The sequence below is a fragment of the Cetorhinus maximus genome, chromosome 4 (genome assembly GCF_964194155.1).
Source record: "Cetorhinus maximus chromosome 4, sCetMax3.hap1.1, whole genome shotgun sequence".
NCBI classification, from domain to species: Eukaryota; Metazoa; Chordata; class Chondrichthyes; order Lamniformes; family Cetorhinidae; genus Cetorhinus; species Cetorhinus maximus.
In genome coordinates this window covers 17,557,998-17,576,470 of record NC_135882.1, presented here as the reverse complement: position 1 = coordinate 17,576,470, position 18,473 = coordinate 17,557,998, and the positions used below count along the sequence as shown (strand labels likewise).

General features: G+C 39.1%; 1 protein-coding gene across 20 annotated transcripts in view; it reads left to right on the top strand.

Annotated features, from left to right (window-relative positions):
• Positions 1–18,127, top strand: part of fam49bb (family with sequence similarity 49 member Bb) — a 227,242-nt gene extending 209,115 nt beyond the window's left edge. For 17 of the 20 annotated variants that reach the window (XM_078539987.1, XM_078539988.1, XM_078539979.1 and 14 more), the window contains 7 exons: positions 4,976–5,112; positions 6,590–6,667; positions 10,633–10,749; positions 10,943–11,022; positions 12,675–12,801; positions 13,094–13,164; positions 17,377–18,127. In XM_078539987.1, coding sequence (XP_078396113.1) covers positions 4,976–5,112; positions 6,590–6,667; positions 10,633–10,749; positions 10,943–11,022; positions 12,675–12,801; positions 13,094–13,164; positions 17,377–17,440 — 674 coding nt within the window. In that variant the 3' untranslated portion in view covers positions 17,441–18,127. The remainder of the gene's footprint in view (positions 1–4,975; positions 5,113–6,589; positions 6,668–10,632; positions 10,750–10,942; positions 11,023–12,674; positions 12,802–13,093; positions 13,165–17,376) is intronic. The other 3 variants (XM_078539993.1, XM_078539994.1, XM_078539976.1) reach the window with 1 other exon arrangement.
• Positions 18,128–18,473: the final 346 nt, after the last annotated feature.

Here is an 18,473-nt window from a genome sequence, read left to right as displayed (position 1 = left end):
CAAATTATTGGAATCTGTTCTGAGGGGCAGGATAAACTGTTACTTCGGCATAGATTAATCAAGGACAGTCAGCATGGATTTATTATAGGAAGGTCATGTCTGACTAATTTAATTGAATTTTTTGAGGAAGTAACAGAGGATTGGTGAGGGTAATGCAGCTGATGTGGCCTACATGGATTTTAGCAAGGCTTTTAACAAAGTCCCATATGGGGACTGGTTAAAAGAATAAAAGCTCATGAAATCCAAAAGAATGCAGGAAGCTGGATACAAAATTGGATCAGTGGCAGGAAACAAAGGGTAAATGTTGATGGATGTTTTTGTGACTGGAAGGCTGATTCCAGTGGGGTTCCACAGGGCTCAGTACCAGGTCCCCTGCTTTTTGTGGTATATATTAATGATTTGGATATAAATGTAGGGGGGAATGATCAAAAAGTTTGCAGACGACACAAAAATTGGCCGAGCAGTTGATAGCGAGGAGGATTTTTATAGACTGCAGGAAGATACCAATGGACTGATCAAGTGGGCAGAAAAGTGGCAAATGGAATTCAACCCAGAGAAGTGTGAGGTGATGTATTTTTTTTATTCATTCATGGGATGTGGGCGTCACAGGCTAGGCTAGCATTTATTGCCCATCCCTAATTGCCCTTGTTCAGAGCGCATTTAAGAATCAACCATATTGCTGTGGGTCTGAAGTCTCGTGTAAGGCCACAATAAATGGGAGGATACTGAGAGGTGTAGAGGAAGTGAGGGACTATGGAGTGAATGTCCACAGATCCCTGAAGGTAGCAGGACGGGTTGATAAGGTGGTTAAGATGGTATATGGAATCCTTTTATATTATATGCCTCAGAAAATAAATGAAAGGATGTTTTACGTAGTTCCAGCATAAAGGTTATGCTGGAACTACGTAAAACATTAGTTGGGCCACAACTTGAGTAGTGTGCAGTTCTGGTCAACTCATTACAGAAAGGATACAATTGCAGTAGAGAGAGTCCAGAGGAGATTTATGAGGATGTTGCCAAGACTGGAAAATTGCAGCTATGAGGAAAGATTGGATGGGTTGGGGTTGTTCTCCTTGGAACACAGGAGGCTAAGGGGAGATTTGATTGAGATGCACAAAATTGTGAAGGGCCTGGATAGAGTGGATCGGAAGAGCCTATTTACTTTAGCAGAGATGTCAGTGACTAGGGGGCATGGATTTAAAGTGATTGGTAGAAAGATTAGAGGGGAGAGGGCTCTGGGGCTCTGGAACTCACTGCCTGAAAGGGTAGTAGAGGCAGAAACCCTCAGCTCTTTTAAAAGGTACCTGGATATGCACCTGAAGTGCCGTAACCTGCAGGGCTTCGGATCAAATGCTGGAAAGTGGGATTAGGCTGTGTGGCTCATTTTTTGGCTGGTGCAGACACGATGGGTCAAGTGGCCTCTTTCTGTGCCATAATGTTTCTATAATTCTGAGAGTCCTGAGGAAAATATCACTGTACAAACATCAAAAATGTGCTTCATGGGAGCCTAGGAAAACCGCACTGGTTGAGAACTTAACAGCAAATACATAACTACAGAATAGGAGCATGACTTTTTCAATTTTTCTGTTTGGGAAGCAGCACCAAAATTAAATGTATTTATGCATAATAATTACAATTCTAAACCTAGTTTGCCTCATACTATCTCCCACATTCTACTCTTTATAAACCTGAAATCATCCTAAACTTTGCTGCCCATACCTTAACTCGCACAAAGTTCTGTTTTCCTATCACCCTTGTGCTTTGCTGACCTACATTGGCTCCAAGTCAAGCAATGTCTTCATTTAAAAATGTTCATGTTTTCAAATCCTTACATGGCCTCGCCCCTCCCTATCTCTGTAATCCCCTGCAGCCCCACAACCCTCTGAGATATGTGCATTGCTCTAATTCTGGCCTCTTGTTCATCCTTAATTTTAATCGTTTCACCATTGTTGGTTGTGCTTTCAGTTGCTTAGGTCCCAAGCTCTGGAATACCCTCCCTACACTACTCCATGGGGAGAATTTTCTGCATGTTGGGTGGGCCAGTCTGGAGCGGGCGCGATCGGTCCCGCGCCACCATTTTACGTGGGCTGGCCAATTAAGGCACGGCCGGTAGCGCTCAGCATTACCTGTGTGTGTGGTGGGGGGGAGGAGAGAGAGAGAGGAGGAGGAGGGAGAGTTGGAGCATGTGCGCTCCCTGGAGCTGCCTCAGGGAGATTAAGTACATATTGAAATTTTTTAATAAAGATAAAAATTATTTACACATATCCCCTCATGTGACGTGTCACATGAGCTGGGACATGATTGTCAATTTTACAGAATTTATTTATTGATTTTATTAAACCTTCAGGAAACCTCATCCCACCTGTGGATGAAGTTTCCTGAAAAACACCAAGGCCGCTTGGGCTCTTCGCCTGCCTGCCAATCTTAAGGTTGGACGGGCAGCATTGATAACTACTTTAATTGTTTTTTTAATGGCCTTAATAGGCCATTGACAGTTCGGCGGGCGCACAGCCGCCTCTGGCGCATGCCCGCTGAGCGTAATATCCAAATGACGTGCGGTGACGTTGGGATGTATGCCTGACGTCACCGCGCGTCATGTTATGCGTCAGCGTGTCGGGCCCGCCCCCGCAAGTCGATGTCAAATTCTGGCCATCTTTCTACTTTGCTTTCCTCCTTTAAGACACTTCTTAAAAGTTACCTCTTTGACCAAGTTTTTGGTCATCTGACCTAATGACTGCTTATGTAGATCAGTGTCATGCTTTGTTTCATAATGCTTCTGTGATGTTCCTTGGGACATTTCATTGCACTAAAGGTGCTATGTAAGTATAAGTTGTTTTCGTTCTAAAATTGAAAACACATAGCTTTAGAGCCATCTGTTGGTCATATTTTGAAAGGACTTGCAGATTCAAATCAGCGAAATTCAATTGCTGTTCGTGTCATACCTAATGTTACAACCCATTGAATATTAGAAATGCCCATTTAAGTGGTACTTACAGGCTTCACAAGTATTACATGGAATTTATTGACCTGCTTATTGATTTTAATGTTTAATATAAATATTTAACTTTTATCTTAAAATATTCTGCAATTTTAAGCATTAACAAAGATAATATGATTGTTTTGAATTTTGTAGAATTAAATGATCATATTTTAGTTAAATCCCTTGCCTCTGCAGTGAAAACAGAAGACCATCTTAACAGTTAATAAACAAAAGTATAATAAAATACTTATAAATATTACAGTGGTTAATCTGTTTTTCAATATGGATATTACAACAAACCAATAGGTCTCAGAGAAACAGTTGTGAAATTCTAGGCACAAATTTTGAAGTCAAATTGCAGTATAGGAGGTTAAATTTATTTAAATAAGATAACGTCCTACCACTGTAAAATGAGTTGAAATTAATAAGAGGCATGAGCTGCAGTGTGCTATCTACAGACTAGAGGGATGATGACTACCTAGTTTCAAGTTGTTTTTCTTCAATTACTTTCTGAATTAGTAAAGCAATGATTACATAGACAAGCCTTAATATAGCACAGGATCCCATACACATTTCTCATCCCTTATCAGTTCATTAACAAGTGCTTTTTTTTGCACTTACATTCTTTGAAACCCAAGTGTCAGGTTGCCTAATTGCATTAACGAGATGATGATCAGAACAGTAAGTAAATAATGGCCATGCATAAGAACTGATTGGGCTGAAGGAATAACATTTACAGAACCTCCACATTCTAATGAGCTTCTGTGCAACTTTTAGTGCAGAGATTTTGTTTATAAATGATGCAAGGCGAGTTGCTTAATTACATTATTTTGCCCAGTTCTTTAAGAATGTTTTCATCCTGCGCCTTCAGCATCACTGCAAAGTTATTTTCACTTTGCAGCAGCATTTGCTAAATCTGCACAACACAAGGTGTTTGTGAAGTCCTTGTGCAACTTTAAACTTTAATAATTTTATACATGTAATCAAGTCGAACTGAACAGCATGTGAAATCATAATTCATAAAAGGTTTTTTGTTAATGCTGTGATCCTAAAATCACTTAATGGCAATTGGAGAATGTTTTCAACAAGTTAGAAAATCTGGTTGAACAACGTAACATAAAACATAGCCACTATGTTGAAGCCTAGAAATTTGAACTGTACTGTGCTTAAACCTTGTGAATTATGCTTTCATATGCTGTTTATAGTTTGTTTTTATCATATGTATAGCCAAAATGGGTGACTGATCTGATTCTGGAGCTAGGGACCAGGGAAAAGGGGTGCAGTGTTAAAAGCTTGATTTTAAAAAGATGTTATTTGAATCTCACAGTCTGAATCTAGGAACTACAGTATTTGATTCAGCCAGATAGCACCTTGTTTGTACTGCTGAGCTCCAACAGGGATTCTGCTCAGGAAAGAACTTTGTGCATACAGGCTTACAAGCATCCTGAGCTGCTGGCCTAAATTAATCCAGTGATTCAGATAACTGTATCAGAGAACTTCTATATTAATGCACTTTTCAGAGATGCAGTGATTTAAATAAAAATGTGTGATATTGCATAAATAAGGTTTGGATTCTGCAGCAGTTACAGTTTGGTGATTCTCTACATTATGAATATTAGAATTTACTTGCAACCAAGCTTCACTACATTGAGCATAAAGTGAAATACCCCTCCTTTTTCCACAACAAACCTCAGCATGATTTTCATTTGTAAGTCATACCAATTTGGATTTGAAACATAATACATATATTTAATATACACACATCTATTGAAATGTGGCAATAATTCTAAGCACACCCACTAAACAGTAAACAAGTTGATCAAAGAATGAGATCTTAACCCCAGTGCTTTGATTAGTTTAAAAATTGCATCTTCCATAATTCAGCTATTGACAAATGTACGTATTAATTCCTGCTCATTCAGCATGTCATTTGATATATTTGATTTAAGTGATCCTCATATTAGCATAAAATAATCCAAACTTTCTTGATGATAGAAGCAGCGTTGCATGGCTTGTTGGGAGCGCTGACGAGCACACCATATAGTCCCACACAACATCTTGAGCGAGAGCAGGCTCTTGCCAAGCAGTTTGCTGAGATCCTTCATTTCACTCTACGATTTGACGAACTTAAGGTAAGCAAAAGTGATTCTGTGATTTTTCAGTGGTATGCTGATGCAGTAGTGTGCCATGGAGTGGATGGGCTCATGCTTCATTTCCTTTTGCTATTCTCCTCTCTCCTCTGCTCCACCCCACCTCATGCCTCTTGATTTTTGAGCTATGTTATGCTGAGCGCAGTAAACTGTGTAGAATGTCCCTGTAATGTCATCTGCTTGATGGAGAAATTAGCAAGTTTCTATCACCTCTAAGTGGCTGGTTAAATAAGTTCAGAAGCAGCAACTTTTGCTCATATTGGCAGATATTTGGGATACAGTTGAAGTAAAATGAAGGCCTTGTGGCGCAGTGGGTAGCGTCCCTGCCTCTGAGCCAGAAGCTCCAGGTTTTGAGTCCCACCCCAGGGTTTGATGGGCAAGGAAGGCCAAACAGGTTGACCATCAACCTGCAAATCCTTCCAACACAACTAATGCCAGGCGGTTAGAGCAAGAGAGTGATGGAAAGAAAGTTGGAGCCTCTACCATCACTATCCATAGCTCCAGAGTACAATATGCATGTAAAAGTGCATGTTGCCACAGCAACTCTGTGATACCCTAAGTGATCTGTAACACACCATTGCCAGAAGCTGAAATACATTGGGGAAGGAACAGATAGTATATGCACTTAATTGGAGAGTAAATATTCTCAGGTCTATGGCTGCGTAAATTAGCATTCTACTAACTTTATTCAGCTACTTGGACTCAGCTTGGATACTCTGAAAATTACTTTTTTTTAACAGTATGAGAGTTAATCATTTGCTACAAAGGAACAGAAGAACAATTTTATTATATTTGCTTTGAATAATCCAAATTTTATGCAGCTCAACATTGTTATTACTATTTTGAAATGTTTCATGGTGGGTTGCAGAAATCCATTGTTCTAAGTACACCAAGGATAGCAGCTGTGTTTCATTTAGCATCGTGTGTAGCATTTAGATCAGAAACAAACCAGCAAGTGTAGAATTCAGTTTTGTTGTCATCCTATGTGTGTGTGTGTGTGTGTGTGTGCACATACCATCAAAACTGGAGAAATGTAAACTCATGAAGGTATGGACAAAGAAGGAGGAAGTTGTTTGAATGAATGCTATTCAATTAATGGAATTTCATAGTACAATGCCGACACTATAAAATGCACTTATTTTCCATAATTTCAGTAGCATTTTGCAAAGTATTAGTGATATCAACCCAAGACTTTCTAATGATTTTTAAAACAAAAGCATAATACTGTGGATGCTGGAAATCTGAAATAAAAACAGGAAATGCTGGAAATACTCAGGCCTGGTAGCATCTGTGGAGAGAGAAACAGAGTTAATGTTTCAGGTCGATGACCTTTCATCGATGAACATTCATGGAAATGTTCACATTTCATTGGAGACATTCAGTAATGTTTCATATTACTTCTGCACCTTACACCCTATTAAATTTAAACATTGCATAGCTAATTGCATTTGTTCTCCAGATGACAAACCCTGCTATACAGAATGACTTCAGTTACTACAGGAGAACTTTAAGTCGTATGAGGATCAATAATGTTCCAGTAAGTCAGTTATTTATTCCCTTTGGAGTTCACTCTGATTTGGTAATTGTTTTTAATTATTTATATATCATTTTGAAGAATACAACTAGCTCAGAAGAGGCCTGAAAATGAACTCAGTATTTTGCTATCAAGTTATAATTTACTGAACAACATAAATGGCAAGTTGATGTGTTCTGCCAAGGCAAAGTGTTATTTTTTGGCAGATGTATGTACTGTATTCATTGACAGTTTTACAAATGGTGGTATTACTTTCACTGTCAACTTGGTATCCAATTAAATTTAGTCACTTTGTTTAAAGGCCAGGTTGGGAACTATGTGTGTTGACATTGCAGCTTGAAATGCAAAATATGCTGCTTCCCCATTGATGGCTGTTCCTTGAGCTGCCTGGGCCCTAAGTTCTGCAATTCCTTCCCTGTTCTTGTAAACCTTTCCAGCTCTTCCTCCTCCTTTAGGATGCTGTTTAAAATCTACAGTTTTGGTCAAATGCCCTACTATCTCCATACATTGTTCAGTTTTTTTTGTTAACACTTCTAGGACTTTGTAAGCACATTAAAGGCACAAATAACTTATAAATACAAGTTGTTGTAAACAAAATGGAAAAATAAAATCCGGGATTGTTGGTCAACCTGCCTTTTAAATTTTTCGTTAGTACCAACTTTCTGATGCTTTCTATAGATATGTTAAATGATGTAATCCTCTGTGGCAAACCTGCATCAATAAGCACACAACTATCATCCAGTTTGCTACTATGACCTGAGGGTGTTCTTTTCTAGATAAATCTGGTTCTGTCCCTGTTCCATCTGAAGTGGTTTACATCATTCACAGCAACATTCTCAATTGTACTTGTCATTCTGACAGTTCTAGGACAAGTGCATCAAGCTTACTTTCACTTTGGTTATCCGGATTTTATGGCCAAGAAAAGCGCTATGTGCCCTAGTGCACAAACCATACATTTTTGGAATTTAGTTGGAAATATTATCATACAACTGGATAAAGATGGGCTTGGAAATAAGATGGTCAGTGTGCCTGTGGAGTTATCACAGCTGTGGGTAGTGCTGCATGTTGCCCTGTTCAAAGGAAGAGCCATTTTTGCAACTGAGAGTATACTGTATTAGAAGCATGATGCATTGTTGGCTTGCAACTTGTATCTCTTTAGAAGACACAAGCATAGTTATGATAGATAGGGGAAATGTGATTTCTTTTAAAAAGCAGCTAGTGCTCCCCTTTTCTGTTTAGTGTGGGAAAAGCACCTTGGTAACTGTGAATTGAGTATAATGTATCCAGGTGAAGAGGACATAAAGAAGCTGCAAAGGGATGTAGACCAGTTAGGTGATTGGTCAAAAATTTGGCAGGTGGAGTATAATGTGGGGAAGTATGAAATTATCCATTTTAGTAGGAAGAATGGAAAAGTGAAATATTGTTTAAAAGGTGAGAAACTAGGGATTTGGGTGTCTTTGTACGTTAATCACAGCAAGTTAATATGCAGGTACGGCCAGCAATTAGGAAGACAAGTAGGACGTTAGCCTTTATTACAAGTGGTTTGCAGTGTAAAAGTAAGGAAGACTTGCTAAAATTATATAGGGCTTTGGCGAAACCACACCTGGAGTGCTGTGTACAGTTTTGGTCTCCAAACCTCTAAGCAAAGATATATTTGCCTGAGTGGTGTTCTTTCCTAGATAAATCTGATTCTGTCCTTGTTCTATCTGAAGTAGTTCACATCAGGGAAAGATGGCTATCCTATGAGGAGAGATTGAGTAGACTAGACCTATATTCTCCAGAGTTTAGAAGAATTAGAGATAATCTTATTGAAAACTAAAATAGTTCTTGGTGGACTTGCCAAGATAGATGCTGAGAGGCTACTTTCCATGCCTGGTAAATCTAGAACTAGGGTCATAGTCTCAGGACAGGGGTTGGCCATTTAGGTCTGCGATTTGGAGAAAGTTCTTCATTTGGGGTTGTGAATCTTTGGAATTCTCTACCCCAGAGGACTGTGAATGCTCAGTTGATGAGTATTTTTGGACACTGAGACGACAGAGTGGGAAAGTGGAGATGATGTAGAAGTTCAGCTGTGATCATTCTGAATAGCTTGAGGGGCTGGATGGCCTACTATTATTTTTGCTCTTATGTAATAAGTTATTAATGCTGATTTTCAATTGCTCTTCCATTGCACGATCCTTTTACATGCAATCTATTAGCTTAGTGTTCATTTTTTTTCAGCCTGCTTTCTTCTCCCTCCTCACCGTTTTGCACATCTTAGTTGTTAGTTAAATTATACTTTTGTCTGATAATCATTGCATGCCTCGATAGTTTCCACAGCATGATTTATCTCCCTTCTTGAAGATAGTTACAATTGCTTCATTCTTGTAGTTGGGTGGGAATTTTTTTCCTCCCGAATCCATAAGATCAGTGCATGGAGTGTTGATGTGAGTAAAGGCCCACCAGCTTTTAAGACATTAGCTGGAATACCATCAGGAGCTGTAGGCTTTGTCGTTTTTCATCTGTTTGATTGCTTGTTGCAGCTCTCCCATCGAGATGGTGGCTTACTCATGGATTCTACTGCAGGGTCCGGGGGATAGCCTAGAGAGTATCAGCTGCCACTGTGGATTCACGGTTGAGGAAGTGTAGAAAATGTTCTTTCCAACGTTGGCAGATGGCATGGTCATCCTGAAGAAGAGAAGCACCATCCTGTGTGCCAAGGGGATTTTATCCATTTGACCTTGGTCTATAGATGGCCCTGGTGGCTTCAAAAAAAGCTTTGCATATTATGATGGTCAGCATACTGTTGGACTTCTCAGGCTTTCTCTTCCCTCTTGTCCATAGCTGGGAAATTCCTGACACGCTTTCTTCTGAATTGCCTATGTCATGTGGCTGAGGAAATCCTCCCAGAGACACGGTGTGGCTTTAGACCTTCCAGAGGCACCTTTGACATGTCTTTGTTGTGAGACAAATCCAAGAAAAATGTTGAGAACAACACCAGGAACTTTTCATTGCATTCGTTGACCTGACCAAAACATTTGATTCAGTAAATCGTGAGACCCTGTGGATTGTGCTCCAAAGATTTGGATGTCCAAGAAACTTCTTCACAGTCTTGCAATTGCTTCATGATGATATGACTGCAACTGTCTTGAGTGGGAGATCAAAACAGTGGCCTTCAAAATCCAGGCCAGTGTCAAGGGATAGCCGACAATGAATCATTGCATGCCACCAAATGTGCAAAATCATTATGGACCCATTCAATATCAATTTAGTAAGCTTGATTAATATTCACAGTAGCATTTGTGGCTGTGACCAATGCAGGTCAAATGCTAACTTGCTTTCATTTTTTCATGAAGCATGACGCATTACTGTTGGTCTCCTTCAACACCTACCCATACACCAAACCTTAAGCCCCATTTCTATTGTAAACAGCAAGTTGGCAATGTATTGATACCTCTCAAATAGACAATTACAGTTTTAGATAACCAGAGCAACAATTACTTGGAGAGAAATATTCTAATTTCTTTATGGTTGGTTGACACTGTGCCCTATTTGTAATATTATTGGTCGTGGTAACAATTTTAGAATACATCAGATTTGGAAAATGGGTATATTTTTTACACTTTATTTTGAATTGGTTAATCCTAGTGCTTTTAAGGAGAAATGCCACTTAACAAAATTACATTTCAGAATTTATTTTTAAGATTTTTCGAGTAACCTCAAGGAGCACTCTCTTAAAGATGGGTCTCTTTAGTTTGGAGCCAGATGCACAAATTTTTTTTAAGAATTCAAATGGAGGCGATTTAGAGGATAATAAATGTTGCACAACAGTTTTGCAATTCTTGTGTTTTAGAACAAAACTTTGCAAGTGATACTTCATTGGTGCTTTCACATAAAATTCAGCATATGGAGTAATGAGATGGAGTAATGAGGTTTAAGAATTAGTATTGCCGAAATGCAAATATTTGATTCCTGTTCTTTATATATAGGCAGAAGGAGAAAATGAAGTAAATAATGAACTGGCCAATAGAATGTCCCTGTTTTATGCTGAAGCAACTCCAATGCTGAAAACCTTGAGTGATGCCACAACAAAATTTGTTTCGGATGTAAGTATAATGTACCCACAGTTCAAGTAGAGAATAAGGCTTTCTGTTCTATATTCTATTCATTGGCTGAAAGACTATAATTCATTAATTGCATTTTGTACTTTAGAGGATTCACAAATATTAGACCTAGTTCAATGTAACAATGTATTGATTCAAATGACCAATAATGCTGCTCCCTTCGTCTCTCTTGTAGAACAAGTCTCTACCCATAGAAAACACCACTGACTGCTTAAGCACTATGGCAAGTGTATGCAGAGTTATGCTGGAGACACCGTGAGTAGGGCATAATGCTTCTTATTGATAGTTGTTTCAGAGGAGTAAAGTTTTAAAGACATGTAACCAAATCTTACTAGAGGAGGGCATTTGTTAGATGTTTTCCTGCACCTTTCAACTTGAATGTACTTGCTTTATAACTTGCTGGAAGTGTGAACTGCTAACAGTGTGGTGAGGCAGTGGGGCATCTGGGCGATAGGACCAACAGTGCATCTCTTTAACAAATGATATTTAAGAATTGAGAAAGAGTGAGATTTAAGAATTGAGAAAGAGTGAGAGAACAATGAGGAAGGAGGGTAAATGAATAGAATCAGGTAAGTATAGAAAAAGAAACAGATTGGATTAAGATAGAGAGAGAAAAGAGACAGAGGAAATGGGAGAAAATTAATTCTGAAATTTTAAAAACTATTGATTTGTGACATGCAGGAATGAGGCTCAGCAATTTAAATTGCTCCCTTTCTGAGCTGGAGAGATTGATGCAGTTATTAGCAATTATCACTTAATTTAAAGGATGCATATAACATTAGTACGGAGTCCCAACTTTCTGTGGAGAGCATAATGGGCAATTGATGTGAAAATCCAGCAAATTCTTACAAATAATAGAGATGTCATTTGTACGAGGGAAATGGTAGAGCAGCAGAAATCAACCAGCAAGTTTTGGAGATGCCCAATTCATGGTGTATCTTTTATTTCCCTGCATTAGCTGGCTGATTTGCACACCATTGATTTTCCAGGATGATTTGATCTATTTTATTGGTGTTTGAGGGGCCTTGTGTAGGAATGTTGCAAATTGGCTTTTGAATTTCCTATATCACAACAGTGACTACATTTCAAAAGCACTTTGTTAGCTGTAAAGCGTTTTGGGTGTCTTCAGGCCCTGAAAGGCACTATGTAAATACAGGTCATGTAAATTTTTGGAAACTGATTCCTGCTCATGAAAATCCAAACTTAAAAACAAAACGTAGAAAGTATGACATCAATGAATGCAGGGCAGGACTCCATGAAGAAACTTTTTTCTATTAAGGGGGTTTAGTATCCAGGCAATAATTCACTGGTGGGCTGCTTGTCTCAAAGCTGTTTGAGAGTATTTCTCATTTCAGATAAAAAGATGCAGCAAAAAATAAATAGTTACATTGCTACTGGGAGCAGAGAGGAGCTCTGATAGAAGCTAATTTGTCAGTGATGAGTCCTACTAGCCTCCAGCCAGAAAATTGATTCCCTCATACATTTTAACTTCTATCACTGACTCACAAATTGTAAGTTTCTGGTTAACAAATTATACTGTTAGTGCTTATTTTTTTCAACCATTTCAACTTTGAAAGCTACTTTTGGTATACTCGGCACATTTAGTGAATAAATCTAAGCATATTCTTGAAGCAGTCAGCCTTTCTGTGTTTGCATGATGAAAATGATACTTTAGTAATTCTTACACACCTCCCTGATGATTGATTTGGTACCTTAACTAGCCTGATCAAGTTCAGGCCAGCCCAACCTTGTGAGATGAGATAATTGGATAAGCAAGCCAATTAGCTGAAATCATTTCCAGAATTACTAATAAATTGATATGTGGTAACTTGCCAATCTTTTTTTAAAAAAAAGTTTTTTTAAAAAAAAGGTGAAATTAATATCTGGTTTGTTTTTTCCATGTGCAGGGAATACAGAAGCAGATTTGCAAGTGAAGAAACAGTATCATTTTGTCTGAGGGTGATGGTGGGTGTCATCATTCTTTATGACCATGTGCATCCAGTTGGGGCATTTGCTAAAACGTCCAAAATTGATGTGAGTTCATTCTGCATTGCATCTGACTCTGCTGCCATCGTGTTTTGAAACTGTTGTTATCAAGCAGTAATAAAATATTTGTATTTGAGAATGTTCTTTATAATGTGAGCGCCATCTTAGTAGGCAAATTATTCCTCCTCAGCTATACTTTCCACCATACATTCCAAATAAGTTGCTATAATGAAACTAGGCTTAAATATTTGTAAATATATATGTAAATTTACACCAAACTGCTTGAAATAATTGTGAATCTGTGGAAATTAATATTACATCTATTGAATTCTTCCCATAGATGAAAGGGTGCATAAAAGTCCTAAAGGATCAGCCTCCAAATAGTGTAGAAGGCCTTCTGAATGCTCTCAGGTAATTGAAAACAGTTGGGAAACGTGCTGGAACTTACATGTTCATACATCAATATTGTGATCTGCAGACTGACTCACCTTTGTAAAGGGTTTGAATATCTACTAATGAAAGTGGCACTCTGGCTACCAAATTCAATTTATTCATGTTAGAAGACTTAATATTGAAAATATTTTATATTTGGGCTTAAAAAATGTGTACATAATATATATAATTGCATATATATAATTTATAAATCAATGCGGGTCACATGTTGCATATTCATGATCGCCCCCTCGATTTTACCATCTCATGTGGCAACGTAATTCCCATCATGTGAATCACAGATAAGACCATCTCTGATCATTTCCTTGTGTCATTCTTCACCCATGTCCCCTTCTACCTTCTAATTCTACCCCTAGAAAAATTGCTCTCCTAATTCACTCATAACAGCATTTTCAATATCCCAACTGACTAGCCTTTGACTCGCCATTCACCACGCCATTTCTGCATCTACCAATGTGCTCAACCACAACGTCACCTCCACCTTTGAATTCCTAGTGCCCATCAAAGCCATTACTCTTTCTCCCTTGACTGTCCGTCCCCCCAACCCCCCACCGCCCAACTCCAGTACAGCCTTCGTCTCCGCACCCTTAAGTGCAGGGACACAGACTTAAAGGGTTATGGCGGAGAACTAGTTCGACCATACATTGCCAGAACTACCTGGTCAACATTAAGTACTATCTAGTCCTGCTCTTGTCTGCTAAAACTGCACACTATTCCAGGATGATCATGGAATACAAAAATAACCCCCATTTTTTTTCGCCACTAAGATTAAGAGCATTTGATCAGCTGCCTCTGCCACTTCTCTCCCTTTCCCTTGCCCATTGAGCCAAACCTTATCTGCAATTGCCCCCTGCCGTAGCCTGAGCTCACATCTTTCTCTTTCTGCCTTATCTCCCCTCATGCCCTCTCTGAGTTCATCTTGTCTGTGAGACCAGTCTCCTGCTGCCTCGACCCTATTACCACTAAACTGCTGACCAGCCAATTTCCCTTCCTGGCTCCTGATATGAATCCGCCACCATCACCTACTCCTTGAAAACCAACCCTGATTCCTCCATTATTGAAACTACTGCTCTACCTTTAACACCCCTATACTCTCAAGTCCTAGAAGGTGCTGCTACCTTGCAAATCTGTGCCCATCTTCCTCAGAGCTCCATGTTTGAATCCATCCAATCAGATTTCTGCCATAGTATCGAAAATGATCTTATCAAAGTCACAAGTGATATCTCATGTGACTGAAAAAGGCCCTCGTTATCTTTTACAGCCTGTCCGCAACCTTTGACATGGTCCACCATACCATCCTCTAATGCCTCTCCACCATCGTCCAGCTTATTCATTGGTTCCATCCCTAGCAAAGGAGGTGGTGGCGTAGTGGCATTGTCACAGGACCGGTAATCCGGAAACTTAGGGGAAATGCTCTGGGGACTGTGGTTCGAATCCCACTACAGCAGATGGTGGAATTTGAATCCAATAAAAATAAAAATCGGGAATTAAAAGTCTAATGATGACCATGAAACCATTGCCGATTGTCATAAAAACCCATCTGGTTCACTAATGTCCAATAGGGAAGGAAATCTGCCGTCCTTACCTGATATGGCCTACATGTGACTCCAGACCCACAGCAATGTGGTTGACTCTTAAATGCCCTCTGAACAAGGGCATTTGTTAAATGCTGGCCGAGCCAGCGATGCCCACATCCCATGAATAAATAAAAAAAGCTATCCAGCCTTGGCTAGAGAATCATCTTCAATGGTTTCCCTTCCCATTTCTTACTGCTAGCTCTGGTGACCCCAACGATCTATTTTTGGTGCCCTGCTATTTCTCATCTGCATGACTCTTGGTGACATCAATCAAAACCACAGCATGGGTTTTCACATGTACTCTGATGACACCCAGTACATTGTCTCTAACTTATCAGATTGCTTTTCTGATATCCTGTACTGGTTGCGCAGAAATTTCCTCCAACTAAAATTTGGGAAGACCGAATCCATTTTCTTCAATTTCTGCCACAAGCCCTGTTCCCTAGCCACCAACTCCGTTCCTCTCCTGACAACTATCTGACACTGAACCAAACTGTTTACAATCTACAACAAGTCACCCATGATTATTGCAGTACCTTTCTTATATGCCTCATTTATTTCTTTCTGTATACTCTGTCCTACCATGTTAGGGAGCCTACAAACTGCTCCCACAAGTGATCTCTTGCCTTTCCGATTTCTTATCTCTACCTAAGCTGATTCTACATCTTGCTCTTTTAAGCTAAGATCATCTCTCACTACTGTATTAATGTCATCCTTAATTAAGGTAGCTACTCCACTACATTTTCCTAGCTTCCTGTCTTTCCAAAATGTTGAATACCCTTCAATATTCAGGTCCCAACCTTGGTCACCTTGCAACCATGTCTCTGTAAAAACTATCAGGTGATACATGTTTATTTCTATCTGCTAACAATTCAACCATTTTGTTATGAATGCTGCACACATTCAGATACAGAGCCTTTAACTCTGTCTTTGTACCATTTTTGCAATCTCTGGCTTTATCTGCTGGTGCTTTTGTATGCTCTGTCCCTTCCTGCCACACCTTGGTTATCATTACAAATCGCCATCCTGCTGTATATCTTGTTTCCCTTTAATTTACCCATCTCTCCTCACATGATCCCTTTCCCTCACAATTTAGTTTAAAGCCTCCCTATTTATACGACTCGCCAGAACACTGGTCTCAGCATGGGTCAGTGATGCCCATCTCAGCATTACAGCTCAGTTTCCCCAGTACTAGTGCCAGTGCCTCATGAATTGAAACCCATTTCTCCCACACCAGTCTTTGAGCCATGCATTCATCTCTCTAATCTTATTTACCCGATGCCAGTTTGCTTGTGGCTCAGGTAATAATCCAGAGATCATTACCTTTGAGGTTCAGCTTTTTTAATTTAGCCCCTAAATTGCTCATAATTCCTAAGCAGAACACCTTTCCTAGTCCTATCTATGTTGTTGGTACTTACTTGGATCGCATAACTGGATCTTCCCCTTCCCACTGCAAGTTCCTCTCCAGCCCTGAGCAGATGTCCAAAATATGGCACCAGGCAAGCAACACAGCCTTCCAGACTTGTGCCCTCGGCTACAGAGAACCCTGTCTATCCGCCTGTCTCTAACTACTACAAACGTCCCTGTTTACTCCCCCCACTTGAATAGCTTCCTGTACCATGGTGCCATGGTCAGTATGCTCATTCATCTTGCAGCCCCCCACTCTCATCCTAACGAGCTGCAAGAACCTCGAACCTGTTGAATAATTGCAAGGGCTGAGGTTCTTCCACTCCTACCTTCTCGATCCCCTTATCTGTCTCAATCACAGTCATGCCCCCCTGTGCCTGACCAATGACCAAATCAGAAGATCCTATCCTGAGGAATGTGACGGCCTTCTGAACAAAGTGTTGAGGTAACTTTCCCACTCCCTGATGCATTACAGTCTCTGAAGCTCCGCCTCCAGCTCATTGACTGAGCCAAAGCTCCTCAAGCCATGGACACTTAATGCAGCTATAGTTGCCATGGATCTCACTGGTGTCCATCTCCATTTTAAGGAGATGCATGATGACAACACTTTCTTACACATACAAAGATCAAACCTTGTACCTTTTATGTACTGGTCCTTGAGATGCAGTTTGATAGTGTGAATGCAAAGAATTTATAACACAAACAGGCCATTTGCTTAATTGGTCTGTGCTGGTGTTCATGCTCCACACAAGCGTTCCCCCATTCTGTTTCATCTGTATCTGCATATCCTTCTATTCCTTTCTCTCTGCATGTATTTAATGAGTTCCCCCTTAAAGGCAACCATGTTATTCACCTCACCTACCTCTCGTGGTAGCAAGTTTCACATTCTAACAAGACTCTTGGTAAAGAAGTTCCTCCTAAATTATTTATTGGATTTATTATAGTTATGATGCCTAATTTTGGACTTCCCCAGAAATGGAAGCATTTTCTTTACATCTACCCTATCAAACCTGTACATAATTTTAACAATCACCTCTCTTTTCTGGATAGTATTTTATTAAAGCATGTTTATTTCATCCATGTAGGATTGTATAATACCTCTTTACAAAATAATGTGTCACTATGCCTGAGGTAAATTCATTTAATATGAAGCATTGTTTGAGAGCTGTAGCATTTTGCTTTCCAGGTACACCACCAAACATTTGAATGATGAGACTACCTCCAAGCAAATTAAGACAATGTTGCAGTAAAACATAGCAACAGAGCTGGCTACAGAGAACAGTATTTCGCAATGTTCGAGATGCAGAGATATGTTTTTAATGTTTAAAGAATGCAACTGCTTTTTTCTTTGTTTTTTAAAATGTGTTCCTGCTCTTTAAAAATCGCTAAACTTATTTTCTGTGCCAAATTCTCTAAAAATTACAAAGTGCAAAAAGTGTTTACTTTGTTTTGCGTTTGAATGAATGGTCATGGAGCACATTGGCAGCTACTATTCCAAGTTGGGTGTCTTTGTATGTGTAAGAAAATTCAGTAACTTGGCCTAAAAGACAAAGAAAATCTCTTCTGTTTCTATCGATTAATATTTAATACAGCTTCTGCATGACAAAGTCTTTTCATGCTGTGTAAAACTTAAAAAAAGTCATTTTCTATCGCAGCTTCATCGTGTGCAGCCATTAAAAAAAATTGAACAGATGTTAAATTAACTATATATGTTTTATTGTACAAAAAGGTACCTAGCACAACAGACTACAAATTATAGTACAGGTCTGTTTTGTTAATACTTCAGTTTGCATTGACTCATTTTGTACGAGTGTATGTAAGTTTAACATTCATGAAACTAACGTTAAACTGTGATGTGTGCGTAAATGATGCGTATGCATGTACATGTAAAATGGACAGCTGTTAGTCAAATAAAATGAGCTTTTGTTTTTCTAAAATCTGACTGTTGAGATTTAGAATATTTATATTTTTTTCTGAGCATCATTGTGTAATTTATTCACTAGTTGACTACAAACCTACCCTTCTGAATTCTAAATTTGCCCTATATCTGACCATCTACCATATCCATCACAAATGTCACACTATTCAACAAGAATAAAAATACATTCATTTAAACTGATTATTTTCTCCATTAAAGAATAGATTTTAAATCTGAAGACAAATATTTGTCACTCTGCTCACTTAGAATGAGACCCATGTAAAATGTATTGTAAAATATTCAGCAAAATCCACTCAAATAGGATTATGGAAATTGATCATCCAACTCAATAGCCTGCTCCCGCT